The sequence below is a fragment of the Chenopodium quinoa genome, unplaced genomic scaffold (genome assembly GCF_001683475.1).
Source record: "Chenopodium quinoa cultivar QQ74 unplaced genomic scaffold, ASM168347v1, whole genome shotgun sequence".
Taxonomy (NCBI): Eukaryota; Viridiplantae; Streptophyta; class Magnoliopsida; order Caryophyllales; family Amaranthaceae; genus Chenopodium; species Chenopodium quinoa.
In genome coordinates, this window is record NW_018743529.1 from 627,315 (window position 1) to 644,337 (window position 17,023).

The following is a 17,023-nucleotide window of genomic DNA, read 5'->3' on the forward strand; positions in this document are numbered from 1 at the left end:
TTACAGGTTACTACAGGTTAATACAGGTTTTAAAAAGAGAATTATTGGGGTGTTACACCATCCCCTACCTTTCCCCCACCCACGCTGCCCAGCCCTCTCCCCTTTCATTCCCCATTCTTGGCTGCTCTTTAAACCAACCCTTAAAACCACCACAACCGCCTACACCGCACCCACAACCACCACTTCACTGCAACCACCGTTAGGCGAGAAAATTTTAAGAAATTGAGATCCATAACCGAGGCTATGAAGGTTGAATTTGGTTTTGTTTGTTTTAGATCTGGATTTGGTGGCCAAATTCGACCACCATAGCCTCGATTTTAGAGAGAGTGTATGATGGGAGAAGGGTGGAGGCCATTGCTAGTGAAGCAGAGAGATAAGGGCGATGATTGATGCTGCGGTGGTGTTTCAAAAAAAAAGTGAGGTGGTAGCTGTATGAGAAGTAGGGTCGCCGGTGACGCTGCGAAGGTGGAAGGGGATAGGAAGAATGGGTGGGGGAAGGGAGGGAGTGGGGTTGCCGGCGTCGGGGGATTGTTTGGGCGCCAGCAGCCGGCACATAGAGGGGGTTTAGATGGCTAACAATGAGGGTGGCTGAGGAGAGGGGTGGCTGGAAGGTGGCTGGGCGATGGTTGGGCCCCACTAACGGAAATAGTAACCAATTATGTTAAGTGGTAGCAAAACCTATGTTTTTTGCTTTTAAGTGGTAGTAAAATAAAATAATAACTTAGACGGGTAGCAAAAGTCAAAGAGGTGTGTTTTGGTGGTAGCAAAACTCAAAATTTCCTTTTCTTAATGGTAAGAACATTACTCCCTCCAGTTTTTAATAAGTGTTCTAATTCTCTTGGACTTATATGCTGATGCAAATATTCAACTAATAATATCTTTAATTATCATAACAATAAGTATAGTATAGCATTTGAAAACTAATAATTTATTCATTAAGACGAATAAATACCCACTAGACTATATTTTTTCTTATTAATAATAAACATTAGATCAAATAAATAGTGCAAAACAAAAACTCTTGTGTGGACATGAGGCCTATACACGACAACAACTGACATTATGTTGAATATAGTGATCCTAATCTTAACATAGTTAGTGATCCTAATTTTAACATAGTAACCTTTTATTAAAATTTGTGCGAGCCTCGTTTGAGGTTCGAATGTGCCAGTGACGTTAATTTATTAATCTAAATATAGTAATTCTAATTCTAACATAATAACCTTTAATATACAAATTGATCTGTATATTAAAATTTTCATTAAAATATATATTAATCTCTTATGACATTTACTATAACACATTGACTTTTATTTTAATATAATCGATTTTATTTTAATATAGTGACCTTTTTATTAATGTAAAATCCTTTAAATTTAAATAAAAATATTTAAATATAGTGACTCTAATAATTAGTGGTGCATAATAAATTAGTATGAACCAGGTCTATTTAGGAGTTTGTAAATGCAAAAAGTGAAAAAACAAAACGTAGTACAGAATTAGACAAATAAATAGACACACATAGAATAATTAGCAAGGATTTTAATGACGATGTATTGACATCATAACGATCTTATTTAGGTAAGAGATTCACATGTCACAACAGAAATAATGCAAAAATCTTTTGAGGTTTAAAAAAATAAATAAATAAAAATAAAAAAAACCCTCTTATTATTTGGTCATGATGACATAAGAATAGAATCATCATCAAAGTTGGTCAGTTGAATATAAGTGGAGAAATGTCCTTAAAAATCTACATCATCCATGATCCCACCCCCATTATTTTCTCCACACGCACACCCTCACCCAACCACAATATTTTCATTCAATTTCGGCCCATTTACAATCTTCCATATTCATTTCACTTCCATTTTTATACTTTATATTTTTATTTTTTTTGGTAACAACGCAATCACATTTCAATTAATATTAAATCCTTCTAGAAAACCCATTTTGAATTCCCTCTTTTTTTTTTTTATGACATGTTCTTTATTTGTCACCTATCTTCACATATAATAAATACAGACATAGTTCTACAACATCACAAAGCCAAATCATCCAATAATAAACCAAAAATAATTGGTACGACTTTTTTTGAATGAGATTTGCTGCTATAAACAACTTCTATAGAATACTACTGTTCCATCCCCAAAACACACCAAAAATAAGATCATTTTGTACCATTTTTGCTACTACAAACACGTCTTCTGAATTCAACTCCCCGAGACAGGTTGTTGAGAAGGTTTTAGCTGAATCGCAACGCGAAGGCGATGGGGCTACAGTTCGACGTAGCATTGGCAGGTTTATTTTTGATCCCGCCTATTTTTTTTATTATTATTATTTGCTTAAAGGGAGTCGTAAAAGACGATGATGTAAATAGGGTTCGATCCTAAATTTATTGACATCTGTTTTTTTTGTGCCTTAATATAATTTGTATTCCGGATTAGTTACGTCTTATATAAGCATTTGACATTATTGTCTCAAAAACTTATCTGAATGTCAATTGTTGAAATGGAGATTGTTTATGACTTGCAGGCCAGGACTAAAGTTTTTGGATCCTTTTCTTATGTTGGATGAATTCTCAGGTAAATTTATATAAAAAATATATTTTTTTTTTGGTGTTAATGTTGATTTATTTAATACATTTTGTGGATTTTTAATGATTTGGATATTATTGTGTTCTTCAGTTTCTGCACCAGCTGGATTTCCAGATCATCCACACAGAGGTTTTAATTCTCCTATTTATACAGAAATGTGTTGTTTAATATAATATCTTTAAATTTTTTTTTTTTTAATTACATAGTTTTCATGAACAATCTGAATCATTCAACTTTCCATCCTTAAGCAGTCTTTGACTTTTTTTTTGCCTTATCTTCTTTTAGGATTTGAGACAGTTACATACATGTTGGAGGTAAATTTAATTTCTCACTTTAATGAATTTTTTTTATTTAGTTGACTTTTTTCCACATTAGGAAAATAAATTTGTTATTGGTTTTTAATTAAAAAGGGTTTTAATTTATTCGACTTTCTAACCGTCTGATACAAAAATTTACGGATCCACTTTTGGTGGTGTATGTGAACAGGGTGCTTTTGCTCATCAAGACTTTGCTGGACATAAGGGAATCATTAGAACTGGTGATGTGCAGGTAAAACTAATTAAATATTTAAGGATTAAAAGAATGATTATTGTATTTGATTAAGTAATTAATTACTAATTAGTGTCTTTAATCATTTTCATACAGTGGATGACAGCAGGAAGAGGGATAGTTCATTCTGAGATGCCTGTTGGGGAAGGAGTCAACAAGGGTTTACAACTTTGGATCAATTTATCATCCAAAGATAAAATGTAATAAAGTTTGTCATCTTTTTTCTTTTTTTTTTTTTTTTTTACATGATATATAACACTTCCTAACGTTTCCGTAAATAATAGTCACATATAGAACTTAGGGTGTCCGAAACCAAGTATACAATAACATGATGTCCGCTATCACAAAAACTTGAATTGAATACAAAACTTTTTGGTGCAGGATTGAGCCGAATTATCAAGAATTGTTAAGTGAAGACATACCAAGAGCAGTGAACGACGGAGTAGAGGTACGAGTAATAGCTGGAGAATCAATGGGAGTTCATTCACCAGTTTATACAAGGACTCCAACCATGTACCTTGACTTTACACTGCAACCAGGAGCTCAATTCTCTCAACTAATACCCGAGTCATACAATGCCTTCGTCTACGTTGTAGAGGGTGAAGGCGTTTTTGGGTCATCGAGTTCAAAACCAATGTCAGCTCATCACTGCCTTGTTTTGGGTCCTGGAGATGGCCTAAATGTATGGAATGTGTCATCAGACTCGCTACGATTTGTGCTTATTGGAGGGCAGCCCTTAAATGAACCGGTGGTGCAATATGGTCCCTTTGTGATGAATACGCAAGCAGAAATCGAGAAGACATTTGAGGATTATCAATTAGGCAAGAATGGATTCGAAATGGCCAACTACTGGAGGTCTCAGCCATAGTAGGTTGCTGCAGTTACATTCTGTGTGCTTTTGTGTTTTCTCGTATTTCCTTAGAGAATAATAAGTAAATAACTACTAGTATTACTTCGTTCACATTATTATATGTTTTTTCTTACCTTTTATTGCTATTATAGTTGAATGATCGATTACTTAACCATTTACTTTGAATAAACATTAGTTTTCCTTATATTTGTATATTACACTATGTTAGAATGAATGCTAGAACTCGTGATCCTACATACAAAATACCGAACTGAAAGATGGTATTTGAGAAATCACACAATCATTGCTTGGAAAGTAACATACCAAATATTTACCATGTTTTTGATAATCATTGTAACCTTGTTTATGGATGTCAACTAGTTTAGTTGGTTAAAGTTTGGGGTGGTACCTAAGACATGAGATCAAATCTTGTCTACGTCATTGTTTTTTGTGACTTTCTCTACACCAAAAAAACAACCACATCTTCCACCACGGCCACAACCATGACTATAACTCACTTTCGGAACATATTTGACTCTCTCTCCATTCACCATGGTCACCATTTTCAGCAACAAACATAACACTTCCATCAACAACATTGGCGTTGTGGGTTCACCAAAATGAAATATTTCTAATGTGGAGAAGGAAGAAAAGCATTTGTAAAATAGATGGTCCAATTTTATAATGAGAAGAAACCATTAGAAGTGGGCCACAAACTTTTTTTGAAGCTTCAAAAAACTCTAAACAAATTGATGTTGATAGAAAAGATTATCTCTAGATTTTTGTGGGTACTTCTTCAATTGTTATTGTAAAGAGTTGAGATAACATTAATTTTATTGTTGTTTCAATTTTTATCATTGAGTTCCGTACTTTATGCCCTTTTAGTTGTGCTTCTAATGATATCAACAAAGTTGAGATTGGTGAGGCCATCACTATCCACAACGAATGGCCTCTAAGGCTCTAACCTCCCTTAGTGATTTGGTTGCTTGAAGCATTATGCACACTGAACTAGAATAAATGCGGTTATACGACTAATTTCAATGTTCATACTATGTCATTACAAGACATTATACACTTAGCAACTCGACTCTTGAGTATATAATCGCTTTACATTCTCTTGGACGCATCATTTAGTTTATTAATTCATTTCTATATAAAGAATTCGATTAGTTACATCAAAGTAATTTTTATCTCACTTCAATTTAGCTCAAATTCAATAATTTCAATTCAGTTCAAATTTATTAATTTCATTTCTGTTCAAATTCATTCAATCCAGAATAACAGAATCCAAGACTTTAATAGGTTCACCCCCTATTTTGTCAAAACTTGTGTTATGTGAAACAAACTTGTCTGAACCAAATTATATTATCGAAACTTGTTTCCACCGCAGTCTATTTATTACAAGTACATGAGAATGTCAAATCTTATTTTCAATGTAGCAAGGACCTAAGAAGCGGATATTATTAGGCTGACTTCCCCTTTAGCGTACCAACAGACCATTAGGAGAGCCACATAAGCATTACAATGACATTAAAACTGCATGACAGGCAGTTTTTAGCGAACTATTTGAGCGGCCAAATGGGGTGTCCAGGTCAAGTTTGGGTTATGTATTTAGTGTTCTAATCAAATTTGGGTCAATCTGTCCAGGCATATGGATTTTGGATGTTGTTAAATTGTGTTGGTGGTTTGTTGTCGAATACCTGAATCTAGTCGGTTATTTACAGCTCGGACTACTACCTTGTTAGAATATTGGTAGTATCCTTACATTGGATAGAAAATGAATCTCCTTTCAAGGCATCTGAGTTGTACTCTAGTTTGAGGAAAAATAAAATCCCGAACAATTTATAGCAGTGGAAATCAACAAGTTGATGCAACCAGATGACATTAAGCCAAAATCAACCTGGACAGAAGCCAGGATGTTCGCGAGAACAATCTAAGCAGAGTATAGCGCCCAACAAAAGGGTAGGCAGATAAATGGTGTTTCCTATAATTACATGATATGTATATATGGAGATCTCTAAGAGCTCAGTTGAGAATCAAAACTCTGTGGTTCGCTGTACATGTCTTCTAACTAACCTACTTTACCTCTCTTATATCTAAATCCAGCAGATGTCACCTGGCAGTTATCCTCTATGTATTAGACTAAAAAATGAGGGAAAACATTTGAGAGTCTTGCTTTCAAGAATGAAAGAAAAGGATCTTCGTATCAGCCCTATGTTGGGTGCTACGCGATGGCTCTCTGCCTCATCCATTTGGTAGCCGACCATTTTTCACCAGAAAGCACTTCACATCCACCGTGTACACTACGTGGATCAGGCTGTCCATCAAGACCCTGCAAAGAATTTAAGGAATAAATCAATTCACCAATTTCAAGGTTTCACAACATTGCATGCATCTTTAAACCTGAGATACTTTGTAATGCTAACTTACCATACTCCAAAAAAGAACAGCATCTCCTTTGAGTGGTTTTACGGACATTCCTGAAACCATCTTCCCACCACAGCTACATTCACCTGAACCAGCCTGACAAAACAAATAGTCTTATGTACTGTTGTTACATACAACTAAAACTCAAGTAAACAAACAGGTATATACTCAAGAACTAATCAGGTGTTCACTTTTCTATCATTTCTTTATCCTGGTAAAGAAGGTAGCATGAAGGTATCATTTCCAGCAACCCCCAATTTTTAGACATTTAGAGATGACTGTTATGAACTTATTATGCAGCAACATTTTTTACTGTTGAGAGACGACGGTCCTAATCATCTTTGTAAGTTAGATCCCTTGTTTCTTACGAATACATATTTGTATAAATCTTCAGTTGCAAGCATATGTGGTCAAGTGAAATTTAGTGATAAACTAATATTACCTCTGTTTTTTTTAGTTGGCGCGTATTCCTTTTTGGGAATTTTTTTTAGTTGACACGTAATCCTTTTGGGAATTTTACTTTTGATTGACCCACTACAGACTTGATTAAATAAGCTAAAGCATATGGTCTACCCACATGCTTTAACATTCTCTTTCCTCTCCTTAAAGTGTGTGCCTAAATTAAACGTGTCGTCTAAATAGAAACGGAAAAAGTATGAGACATGTATCTAATGCTGATACACAACGAGCTGACCATAAATTTAGCAACTCACTGTACTTGCATGAGGTGGACGTGGGGTGGAGGAGGTGATAGCATAGATGATAAGACGACAAATATTGGGCTATGAGGTTTAGATACTCATCAAGAAAAGGCAATGATTAACTAAGTACTCTGAATAACCCATGATTATCCTAAGCATTGTAATGAATAAAACTTATCATTAAAAATACATTACTACTACTCCCGCTCCTACCAGCACCACCTTTAGAAAAATCAACTTATTAATGGAAACTGCTTTCAACACAGGTCTTTCAGAAATTGCCTTTTCAACTGAATTAAGATGGAACTTGTAAACAACCGGATATTATTATTTCCTAAGCCTAAGATATAAGTTACAGTGCACTGACACTACTTTCCCAGGCAAAAAGAGCTCTAATTTACTTCTATAAAACTTTGCAGCCACCAAAAAAATAATATTTGTATTAAATATCCCAGTACCAAAAAGGGTCTCAGATTTTCCATATGAGCCACTTTTTAAACCACATGTCATCAGAGAAACTAATAAATAGCACTTCAAGCATAAGGAATAATTGAGAAAGGAGAAGTAGAACACATAATGACACAATGCAAAACTCCCTAAACTGTAGAGTCATTCACAAAAACAAAATTCATCTATCATTGTTTCCAACCACATGACTTATCCTTTTGATCAGGATAAGATTGAAATTTCCTGAAACACCACTTTCTTTCTGATCAGGATGGGACGGAGCCCCTGACCTGCTAAATGTAAAATAAATGGTAGTACTCTCATAGGTTGTTTTCTCGAGATTGTCAGCAATACCAATCAAAAAACAACCCTAGAAGTGTGACATGCAATGAAATAAGATAGTGATAGCAAAGCATTTGTAAGAGAACAAATTTAAAAAATTTAGGGTATAAGAGAACAAAGCACCTAACTATTGTGAACAAATCTACTCAAGCTTACCATAGGAAAATATGTTTCACCCCCTTCAACATTGTCACTTAAGTACATAAGCATTGTTGCAACTCTTTGACCACCTCGCTTTACATTAAACTGAAATCACACAAAGTTAAAAAAACATGAATATATAAGACAAGCATGTGCAACAGATAATTCTAGTCATAAGAAGACACAACTTACGGAATCAGAAAAGTAGTCATTGTGGGGTTTGTAAAACTGATCTTTCTCGTACCTGTGTCAATCAAATATTAAGTTAAATTATCAATAAATAAATAAGATAAAAAAGAAGGCTATGATACTCCAAAATGATTCTAGTTAAGAACACCAAAAGGCAAAAGCAAATCACCTTAAAACTTGAATGAGCTCCCCATTTTCTGCTGGTACATGAGAGTAAACAGAAATTCTTTTTTCTATCGCCTGATGATTCAAGGGAAATAAGAGAATACCATTCAGTCTTTCAAGTAGCAGCTCAGAATCAGAAATAAATGATAGTAGCCATCCAGTGTAATCTGGCTGTAGTAAACGCAGTCATCCATGTTTCCACACACCCATCATCACCCCCCCCCCCCCCGGCGCTCTAAGTTAGGGTGGGGATGAAGGAGAGGGGTGAATGGTATAAGGGACTACATACTCCAGGAAGTACACCAAATGAATCAGTCAAGCAAATCTCAGAACTTCATCCTAAAGCATGAACATATACCATTTCCATATCTAAAAGTTTTAATCTCATGATGCAATAAAATATGACCCAGATCATTAAGATTCAGATTAAGATCATTTTTATTTTTCTCCAAAATAATAAAAAAAAAATAAAAAAAATAGTTTCTTCTAACCAATCAGAACATTAATACATTCACACCAATAATCACACTATAAGACATTAGAGAATATGATACCAATGCAACAAATTTCCAAATATACACATAGCACCCCTGCAAAAGTGCTAAAAGAAAGCCAAGAATTTCCAATATAAAAAAGGGCTAAGAAGAGCAACAAGCCTACCTCTATCAATGGATACTTCCTCTCATCTGGATGTAAAAACATTCCAGAACTTGTCCGAACTTCACTTCGAACTCCCTAAAATCATGTATAGTGATGATTAGACACATTGTACACAATAATTTCATGCAAGGAAATTATGCTACCACCATATATAAAGTCCACCACATAATTATACAATTGAAATTTACAAGTCATTAATATAGAGATTGATGGAAAGGAAACCAAGATAAGGTAAAAAAAAAAAAAAAATGTACACAGAATTTTCCTAATAACTCAAAAAAGGTGTTTAGTGCAATGGTTTTGACAGAATGTAGAAGGACTAGATACTTAAGGGACATAGAAGAAAAGAATTAAATCTTAAAAGCAAAGCTTAGAGCACAAGTAATACCATGCGGTCATAGCAGATAAAGTGTTAAAAACCAAGCTATCATGAGCAGATAACAAGAGATACATATAGCAGAAAAAGTATGGTCAACATGAATATCATAATCCACAATAAGGATAGTAAGATGATCATTACAACAATATATATGTTTAAAAAGTATCCAGAAAAAGAAATCCATGCAGCACTTATCCAAGTCTATCACAACTAATCCATTTTACCCTCTACTGATTATTAACCCAATAAAAAATTTAGCAAGGAGCATCCACAAGGAGGAAAAAAAAGAGAAAATTGCAACAACCTTTCCAGTTTTTGTGTCAACCACAGTAGAAACTTGTAGGCGAGGCAAAGCTATAGCTCTCAAATAATCACATTCCTGAAGAAAACAAGAAACTTTTGATCAGCAAATAAATTTCAGTAAAACTTTGAGTAAATTACACGTAAATAGACACGATTTCAGGCCTAAAACTTGATAATGCTGTGAAGGGGGATGGGCATCAAATCAAGATGATTACACAGTGGTTAGTACATGAATGCATGGCAATTTGTGAGTTCTTGCATTAAACTTGTAGTTGTAGCTTTTATGTGGGGCATGCAAATTAGTAAGCACAAAACTTAAAGAAATGTAGCCTTTTATACTTCATTGGTCCAAACTTCAAATTCAGCATCAGTAAATCTTTTTTGCCTCTGCAATATTTCAATAAACAATCAGATGATTTTATTTAATATAAGCTGAAGTAATTATATGAAATTACGTGTATGTGAAGGTATTGGGTGACATGCGTCTTGCCAAAACAATGGTAAGATGAATATTAGGTCACAAGTGTTGAATAAATTATGATCTAATTAGGTTTTGGACATACCATATCATGTCTATGTGGGTTTCATGCATGTGGTAAAAATTCCTCCATTTTTTATTTACTTTGAAAATTGCAACATTAAATTTTCAGACCTATCAACGTACAACTTTGAAAACTAATATTTTAAAACAACCTGATTGGAAAAAATTAAGAAAAGTTGATATTTTGAGAGTAAACACTGAGACTAAACTAACAACTGTTTATAAAATAACATGTAATTTTTTATGTATTACTAACAATTATGATCAAATCCAACTTATCCATGCAATTTTTTTTTTTAAGAAAAAGAAGGATATATAAAATTAATAGCTTAACAAATTCATTAAATATAACTACTACATCAAATAAAGATGATTGGTTTAAATAGAAATAAATAAATAATTGATGATTGGATCAATAGGGAATAAAATCTTACGAAGTATATGATAATTAGTTGTAAATGTGATTGAAAATATTTAGCGGTGTCTATGTGCTACTAATTGTCTAGTCATTTTGCAGTTTTCGTTTTTTGTAAAAAATAATACATTCTCTTATCTTTTTCAAATGCAGAGTACAAGATATAATTTGATTAAATATGCAATAAAATATTTTAGATTAGCTGGTAAGTCATTTATAGTTCAAATGGGGTATTGTGGGTTGCAGTCTACACGTACAAATTTTTAACGTACAAAAATACTGATCTTACTCTTCAAGGTTGTGGTACCATGTCAACCTTAACAGGACCAACAAGTGACACGGTAGCACTGCTTTGCTTTGGGGTATAGGAAAAGTATATGTAAATATAGAGTACGAGATTTAATAATTATTATTAATTTTTGGAAAAATGGAAAACCATTTTTCCTTGGAAATATAAAAACTAATAATCCCACCTTTGGCTTTCGAAACAATCCCACCTTTTCGAAGTCTGGAAACAATCCCACCTTTTACCCCCATCTGCTCAAAATGAGCCTTTTAACCTAGAACCTATTTAACAGGTTAATTTTTTAAATTTTTTTTTTTTTACTTTTTTAATTTATTTTAATTTTTTTTCAATCTGTCATCTCCCACCATGGCTACCCACCGTAACCACCACCACCCTTCCATAAACACCACCTCATCACCACCTAACCCCCACCCCACCACCTTCTTTCTCTCTCCTAACCTCGACCACCCCACCACAGCTAACCACGACCCCAGCAACCTTGAAACCCGACCACCCGCATCCACCCACAAAACCCCCTAACACCATCAAAATCCATTATCAATCTTGATCATTGAATCACCACCGTTCATCATCATCGAAAATCGGCATCGTCAAATCACCACCGTTCGATCTTAATTAATTGCGTTGTTGAACGTCAATGGTAGAGAGATGCGGGCTGCTGTTTGCTTGAGGGCGGCTTTGATGGTGGCTGGTGTGTGGCAATTATAATTGCGGAGTTGCTGCAATTGAGGGTAGAGAGAGAGAAGGGGAGATGGGTTGCAAAATTGGTGAGATGGTGGGAGAAGAGAGATGTAGCGTTGGGTATGGTTGAGGGGAGAGGTACTACAATGTGAGTTGCTGCTTGCGTGTCAAGCGGTTGTCCGAGCTGTTGGTTCGACGGAGAAAAAGGTGGTGGAGGGTGCAGAAACCACTAGGGCGGAGGCGCCGCTGGTCGTGGTGGCTTCACGCAACAGAAGAGGGTGTAAGGTACTACGATGTGAGTTGCTGCTTGTGTCAATTGCTGTTGTTGTTGGCGATAGAGGAGTTGCCTGTGGTTTGGTTGAGCTGCAGGGGGAGGGGATCAGGTGGGTCAGTCCGGCAGAGTGAGGTGGTCAGGTAGGTCAGTTCGGCAAGGGAGATGGAAGTGGGAAGGGTGTTTTTTTTTTTTTTTAATAATTATCCTTTTTTAAAAAAAAAATTGAAAAACAAAAACCAATAAGAATGTGACACGTGTCAAGTCACCTTTAACAGGTTACCAATTTGACAAACCGGTAAAAGGCTCGTTTTGAGCAGATGGGGGTCAAAGGTGGGATTATTTCCAGATTTCGAAAAGGTGGGATTATTTTGAGCAGAAAAGCCAAAGGTGGGATTATTAGTTTCCATTTTTCCTTATTTTTTTACATAAATGAATCATCAGTGTTTGTTCAAGGGTCAAATTTTGAGTTTCTACTGTCATATTTTGCATTGCTTGTATTAGTTTTGTGATACTTATGTCAATTCAATTATCGAGCGTACGTCACTTAGCCACTTTAATTACTATTATTAAGGATGAATATCAATTTAATTAGTGTGCAAAGTTTAATGTCCAAGTTATGTCAGGTTTTACAGATTTGGTGACTGTTTATTAGAGAGTGATGTCAATTTATAGGTTCTTTGTCAAAAGTCTCCAAAATTTTAAGAAAACCTTTTGTTTCAATCTCAATAAGTGATTCTTCTGATGTCAGTCTAACCCAGTACTTTTCAAATGCATATTGATTCAGAGTAGGTTCGCAAATTGGTTTCATGAAAACCTTAAGCAATCCCAACAGTTTATTATCATTATAGCTGGTATTTTGTTTTGGTCCTAAGCATGAGATAAGCAGCAGCTGGATTTTTATACAGACCGTATTATGTTATGGCATGATACCTCAAGCTAGCAACAGTATTTTAATAAAGTTTACAAGCACATCTATTGTATTTGGCAAAAAAGAAATGTGGCAGCAAATGCTCAAAATTTTGACACAGCTGGGAAGCCTGGTAGTTGTAATAGTAGAATAATGCAGTTGAATTATTTCTAGGACAAGTTAGATTATTAGATAATCTTTCAAACAAAAGTTTATAAATTAGTCAATTTTCCTGCAAGGTTTTACCAAGAAATAATCTTGAGTTTACATGTAGTATCAGGTAGTGATAATAGTTTATGTTTCTAAACTTATTTCAACTTTTTTAGGAACAAACTAACAACTCACCTATACAAAGGCTTTATTTTTGTAACATTCATTTCTACATAGACTTTATGAGAGCCTTGAATCATATCCAAAATTAAACTGTTTTGAAAATTAAAGTCAAAACACATAAAGAACAAGTGAAGCCATTCTTTATGTACTAGAACCTTTATTTTTTTAGTTCAACTGAGTAAAGGTTGTTTAAAGGTAAATCTTTCCGTTGTCAAAAACGCATCAATCAATTTTTAGTAAGTCAGTACTAGCTGGCATGACCAGAGAGCTCAAGCTTGACAAACACATAAAGTTCGACAGCAATTGTCAGACCCCTTTGAGAAGATATGACGGGTTCAACAACAAAAATGATACATGATGGAAAAAATATAGCTCAAGCATGACAGCTCATCAAATTTTATTCTTTGGCAATACTCCTTGTCCAAACCCTATGACTTACTAATATAGTATAAGCTAACACCTTCCAACATATTCTTCCTTGAAATATTAATGTATATGAGTCAAAAGTGGTTGAAATAAATAACATATTGAACTTCGATCTTATTAGCTTGGTTGATAGTGCAAAATTATCAATTCTAAATACTATGCTCCTAAGACGAGTCAAGCTATTGAATTGGTGGGTCCCTTTCAGCATCCAGTTCTCAATGCACATGATGTGTTTATTTCATGAAGTTGAATTAGAATAATTTGAAGTGCAACCTACACTTGGGAAAATATTATGATTACAATTCATGGTATCGTTTGATGTCAATTCTTGCGGGGATTGGGTTTTCTTAGTAAATGATGGACAGAGGTTGATTTTTGTATGAGCATAGCTCGTTAATATATCCAAGCAATTACATCGGTCAAAGGTAACTTAGAAAAACCCTAATACATGGAACCATCTTCTCTGACGTTTTCCTCTCTACGTTATATCAATAACTTAAGCATCAGAGGGCCTTTACGGGTCCCCCCCCCTCCCGGCAATTAATTTTACATTGTTTGCAAAGTCACTTTCATCTTCTCACTGGAACAGCCACAAGTTAAGATCGTTGTCAATCTTCGAAGTGTGGTTTGATTTGATTGAGATCGCGGGTTACAGTAAATTGAAAATCCTTTACAAAACAGCTAGACCGAAACGGTGTAGCCTTTTTTTTTTTTTTTTTTCTGCATCATAATTTTTAGCTTAAGTTATAAAAAGGAAGAGTTTGCTAATCACGCACTTCCTATTGCAATACTTGCAAATGGCACAATATATTAGCCAAGAGGAAAGAGGCAACAAGTAAGTTGCTTTATTTTTTTATTTATTTTTTTTTTTTTAAGGAAAAGAACACGAAGCATATAGGTCCCCCCTATCCCATGGGATGACAAGTGGCTTGCTTTATGAAAATATTAAAAAGAACTATTTCAAGGAAGATAAGGAGAAGTGGAGAGAAAAGGAGTAGATCAAGTATGAGTAAAATAGATAATATGAATTGTAAAAGTTACCAAAAAGGGAGGTGTTGCAATTCTTCAAAAACAACCCAAAATAGCAAGTGTTAATATTTTAGTGAAACGGAGAAAGTACAACTCTGTCGCTTTGGAACTGGTTAAGAAGGTACAACTTTGTTTTAGTAAGAGTTATTATTTGGATAAAAAGAACAAAGAAAGTTTGACTTCCATAAGTGTGGATGAGGGTTTCATCGCCAAATGTCAATTTGTGGTGCACTTGTCAAGAAAGAAACCACAAAATTTTGAGGGAAAAGGTAGAGCTTGCCCCCTCAAGGTTAGATTTAAAATAATACTTGACTTTTTCTGAAATTTGTTGGAAATATTGTTACATGAATGCTTGAGATTTTTGCCTTGGCCCTCTTTTAGTATGGTATCTCTCTAATTAAACTACAAAAAGTCTAGTCTGCTCATGAGCTAGTTGGACTCGGATCGAATTAGAGCAACTTGAAATTAGGCTTGGGTCAAGACCATTGCAAGCTTATATATAAGCTCAAAAATGTTTAAAACCTTGCAACATCATTTATAGAATTTACTGATTTAGACAACAAGGTGAGCAGAATCACATTCACACATGGAGATGTGGTACAATGAGAGAGAGACAATACCATGTCATAAGGACATCTTAACTTAAGTATGACTGGGCCGTAGGATGATGGTGTTAGACCAACTACTCTAAACAACTTCAGCACCAATTTTACTGCCTTTCCTACAAGTCAGACTTCAACACTCTAATTCTAACTGAGACTTATATAAATATATATATATATATATATATATATATATATATATATATATATATATATATATATATAGGGTCAAATGAGAAGTTCCTTAAAATGAGAAGAATGAGAAGGATTTTTTGTGCATAATATTTGCACTGATGTGCATATTTTTTTAACTAAATGTGCAAAAAAAAAAAAAAAAAAAAAAAAAAAAATATGACTCACATTTTATGTGCATAATTTTTTTAACAAATGTGCATAATTTTCATTTTTCCAGAAAATAACAAAAAATTAGCAATTTAAAACACAGTTATGCACATTCAATATAAAAAAATGCACATATAGTATAAAATATATGCACATTTGTTCCTTCTCATTTTAAGATCCTTCTCATTGGATCCTAACCCTATATATATATATATATATATATACACACACACACACACACACACACACTTTTTTAATCCCAAAAAAAAAAAAAAAAAAAAAAAAAAAGCAGAAAGAAAGACACCAGTCACTACAGATGAATATTTAATTAAGAGTATATACTTTGCCTATAAATGATAGAACATAGTAACACAACCATTCAACATCATATGCAAAGAAAGGAGGATGGAATTGTTGCTGAATATTGTAGTATTAAGCTTTGTAAGAATAGGTGACAAGGCTAAAAAGAGATCCATCAAGCATGAGAAAAAGTATACAACGGATGCTTACCTCCATGCTCAAAAAATTATGCAGGACAATGATTCGGGGTGACCAACTAATCACCTCAGGCTTCACCTACAAATTCACAGAAAAGGAATGACCACCATTTGAAGAAAGGAAAACATGCAGGACTGTAAAATTATGTTCAAAAGATGTTTGATAGCCAAAATATACAGAGGGCCTGAATTACCATGTGACCAGCCAGTAAAAAGTATATTAAAAGTTAACATCAACTTTATTGTTGACAATCTTGACATCAATCAATTTATATCCTCATTGTTGTAATAACTTAGCACTTGTTTATACTACTGCAATCATGATTAGGGTAACAAATTGAGCTTTTTCTTAATTTCTTAGCTACAGATATTATATAACCATTGTCAAACTTGCATCATGTAATCAATCTCCTCTTGAACCATCAAAAGATCTATTCTATAATTTAACTTAGCTTGCCTTTGCAGCCAGTCGAGCTTAATACAGGCATTCATACAATATACATAAACCAAGGAAAAATCATTAGTAAGGTGGCATTTGGTTATTCCTAAATACACTGAGCTAGTCTCAGTTCTTAGTTACATTAAGGTGGTAATGTCCAGTCAAACAACTTCCATTGGAATTTATATTCCCAGTTACCAAAAAAAGAAAACCTTAGTAATTAAAAAAAAAATAAAAAAAAAAAAGCCTCCGCACTAAATAGATTGGACTCAGGTACCCGTACCAAATATCAGACTTGCCTTTCAATAAAAATTTCCTTAAATTAGTCTATAATCAGATACTAAGGTCCATACTCATATTGTAGTAATGAGGATCCGACACAAGTACTTGAGTTGAGCCCAAATGAAGGTGAATATATTGACTATGTAATTTTGGGCAACAATAATAAATCCAAGGATACTTTTATCAGAGACCAACACA

At 34.2% G+C, this 17,023-nt stretch overlaps 2 protein-coding genes across 4 annotated transcripts in view; one reads left to right on the forward strand and one right to left on the reverse strand.

The window, feature by feature from the left end:
• Positions 1-1,546: 1,546 nt before the first annotated feature.
• LOC110740194 (pirin-like protein) lies at positions 1,547-4,260 on the forward strand. The gene is made up of 7 exons (XM_021920671.1): positions 1,547-2,301; positions 2,536-2,585; positions 2,688-2,726; positions 2,883-2,911; positions 3,084-3,146; positions 3,243-3,346; positions 3,528-4,260. Exons 1-7 carry the CDS (start codon positions 2,099-2,101, stop codon positions 4,012-4,014), a joined length of 975 nt encoding a protein of 324 aa, XP_021776363.1. The 5' UTR covers positions 1,547-2,098; the 3' UTR covers positions 4,015-4,260.
• A 1,587-nt stretch (positions 4,261-5,847) lies between these two features.
• LOC110740195 (prolyl 4-hydroxylase 1-like) overlaps positions 5,848-17,023 on the reverse strand; it is a 31,024-nt gene continuing 19,848 nt past the window's right edge. For all 3 annotated transcript variants that reach the window (XM_021920675.1, XM_021920672.1, XM_021920673.1), the window contains 8 exons: positions 16,118-16,183; positions 9,752-9,826; positions 9,069-9,143; positions 8,413-8,483; positions 8,247-8,298; positions 8,070-8,159; positions 6,427-6,519; positions 5,848-6,328 (listed from right to left, as the gene is read on the reverse strand). In XM_021920675.1, coding sequence (XP_021776367.1) covers positions 6,221-6,328; positions 6,427-6,519; positions 8,070-8,159; positions 8,247-8,298; positions 8,413-8,483; positions 9,069-9,143; positions 9,752-9,826; positions 16,118-16,183 — 630 coding nt within the window. In that variant the 3' untranslated portion in view covers positions 5,848-6,220. The remainder of the gene's footprint in view (positions 6,329-6,426; positions 6,520-8,069; positions 8,160-8,246; positions 8,299-8,412; positions 8,484-9,068; positions 9,144-9,751; positions 9,827-16,117; positions 16,184-17,023) is intronic.

Excerpts from the sequence above, each read along its gene's own strand:
- LOC110740194 (XM_021920671.1), top strand. The coding sequence starts at position 2,099 with ATGAGATTTGCTGCTATAAACAACTTCTATAGAATACTACTGTTCCAT. Across the intron at positions 2,586-2,687 it reads TATGTTGGATGAATTCTCAG|TTTCTGCACCAGCTGGATTT; the intron begins GTAAATTTATAT and ends TGTGTTCTTCAG. Across the intron at positions 3,147-3,242 it reads TTAGAACTGGTGATGTGCAG|TGGATGACAGCAGGAAGAGG; the intron begins GTAAAACTAATT and ends ATTTTCATACAG.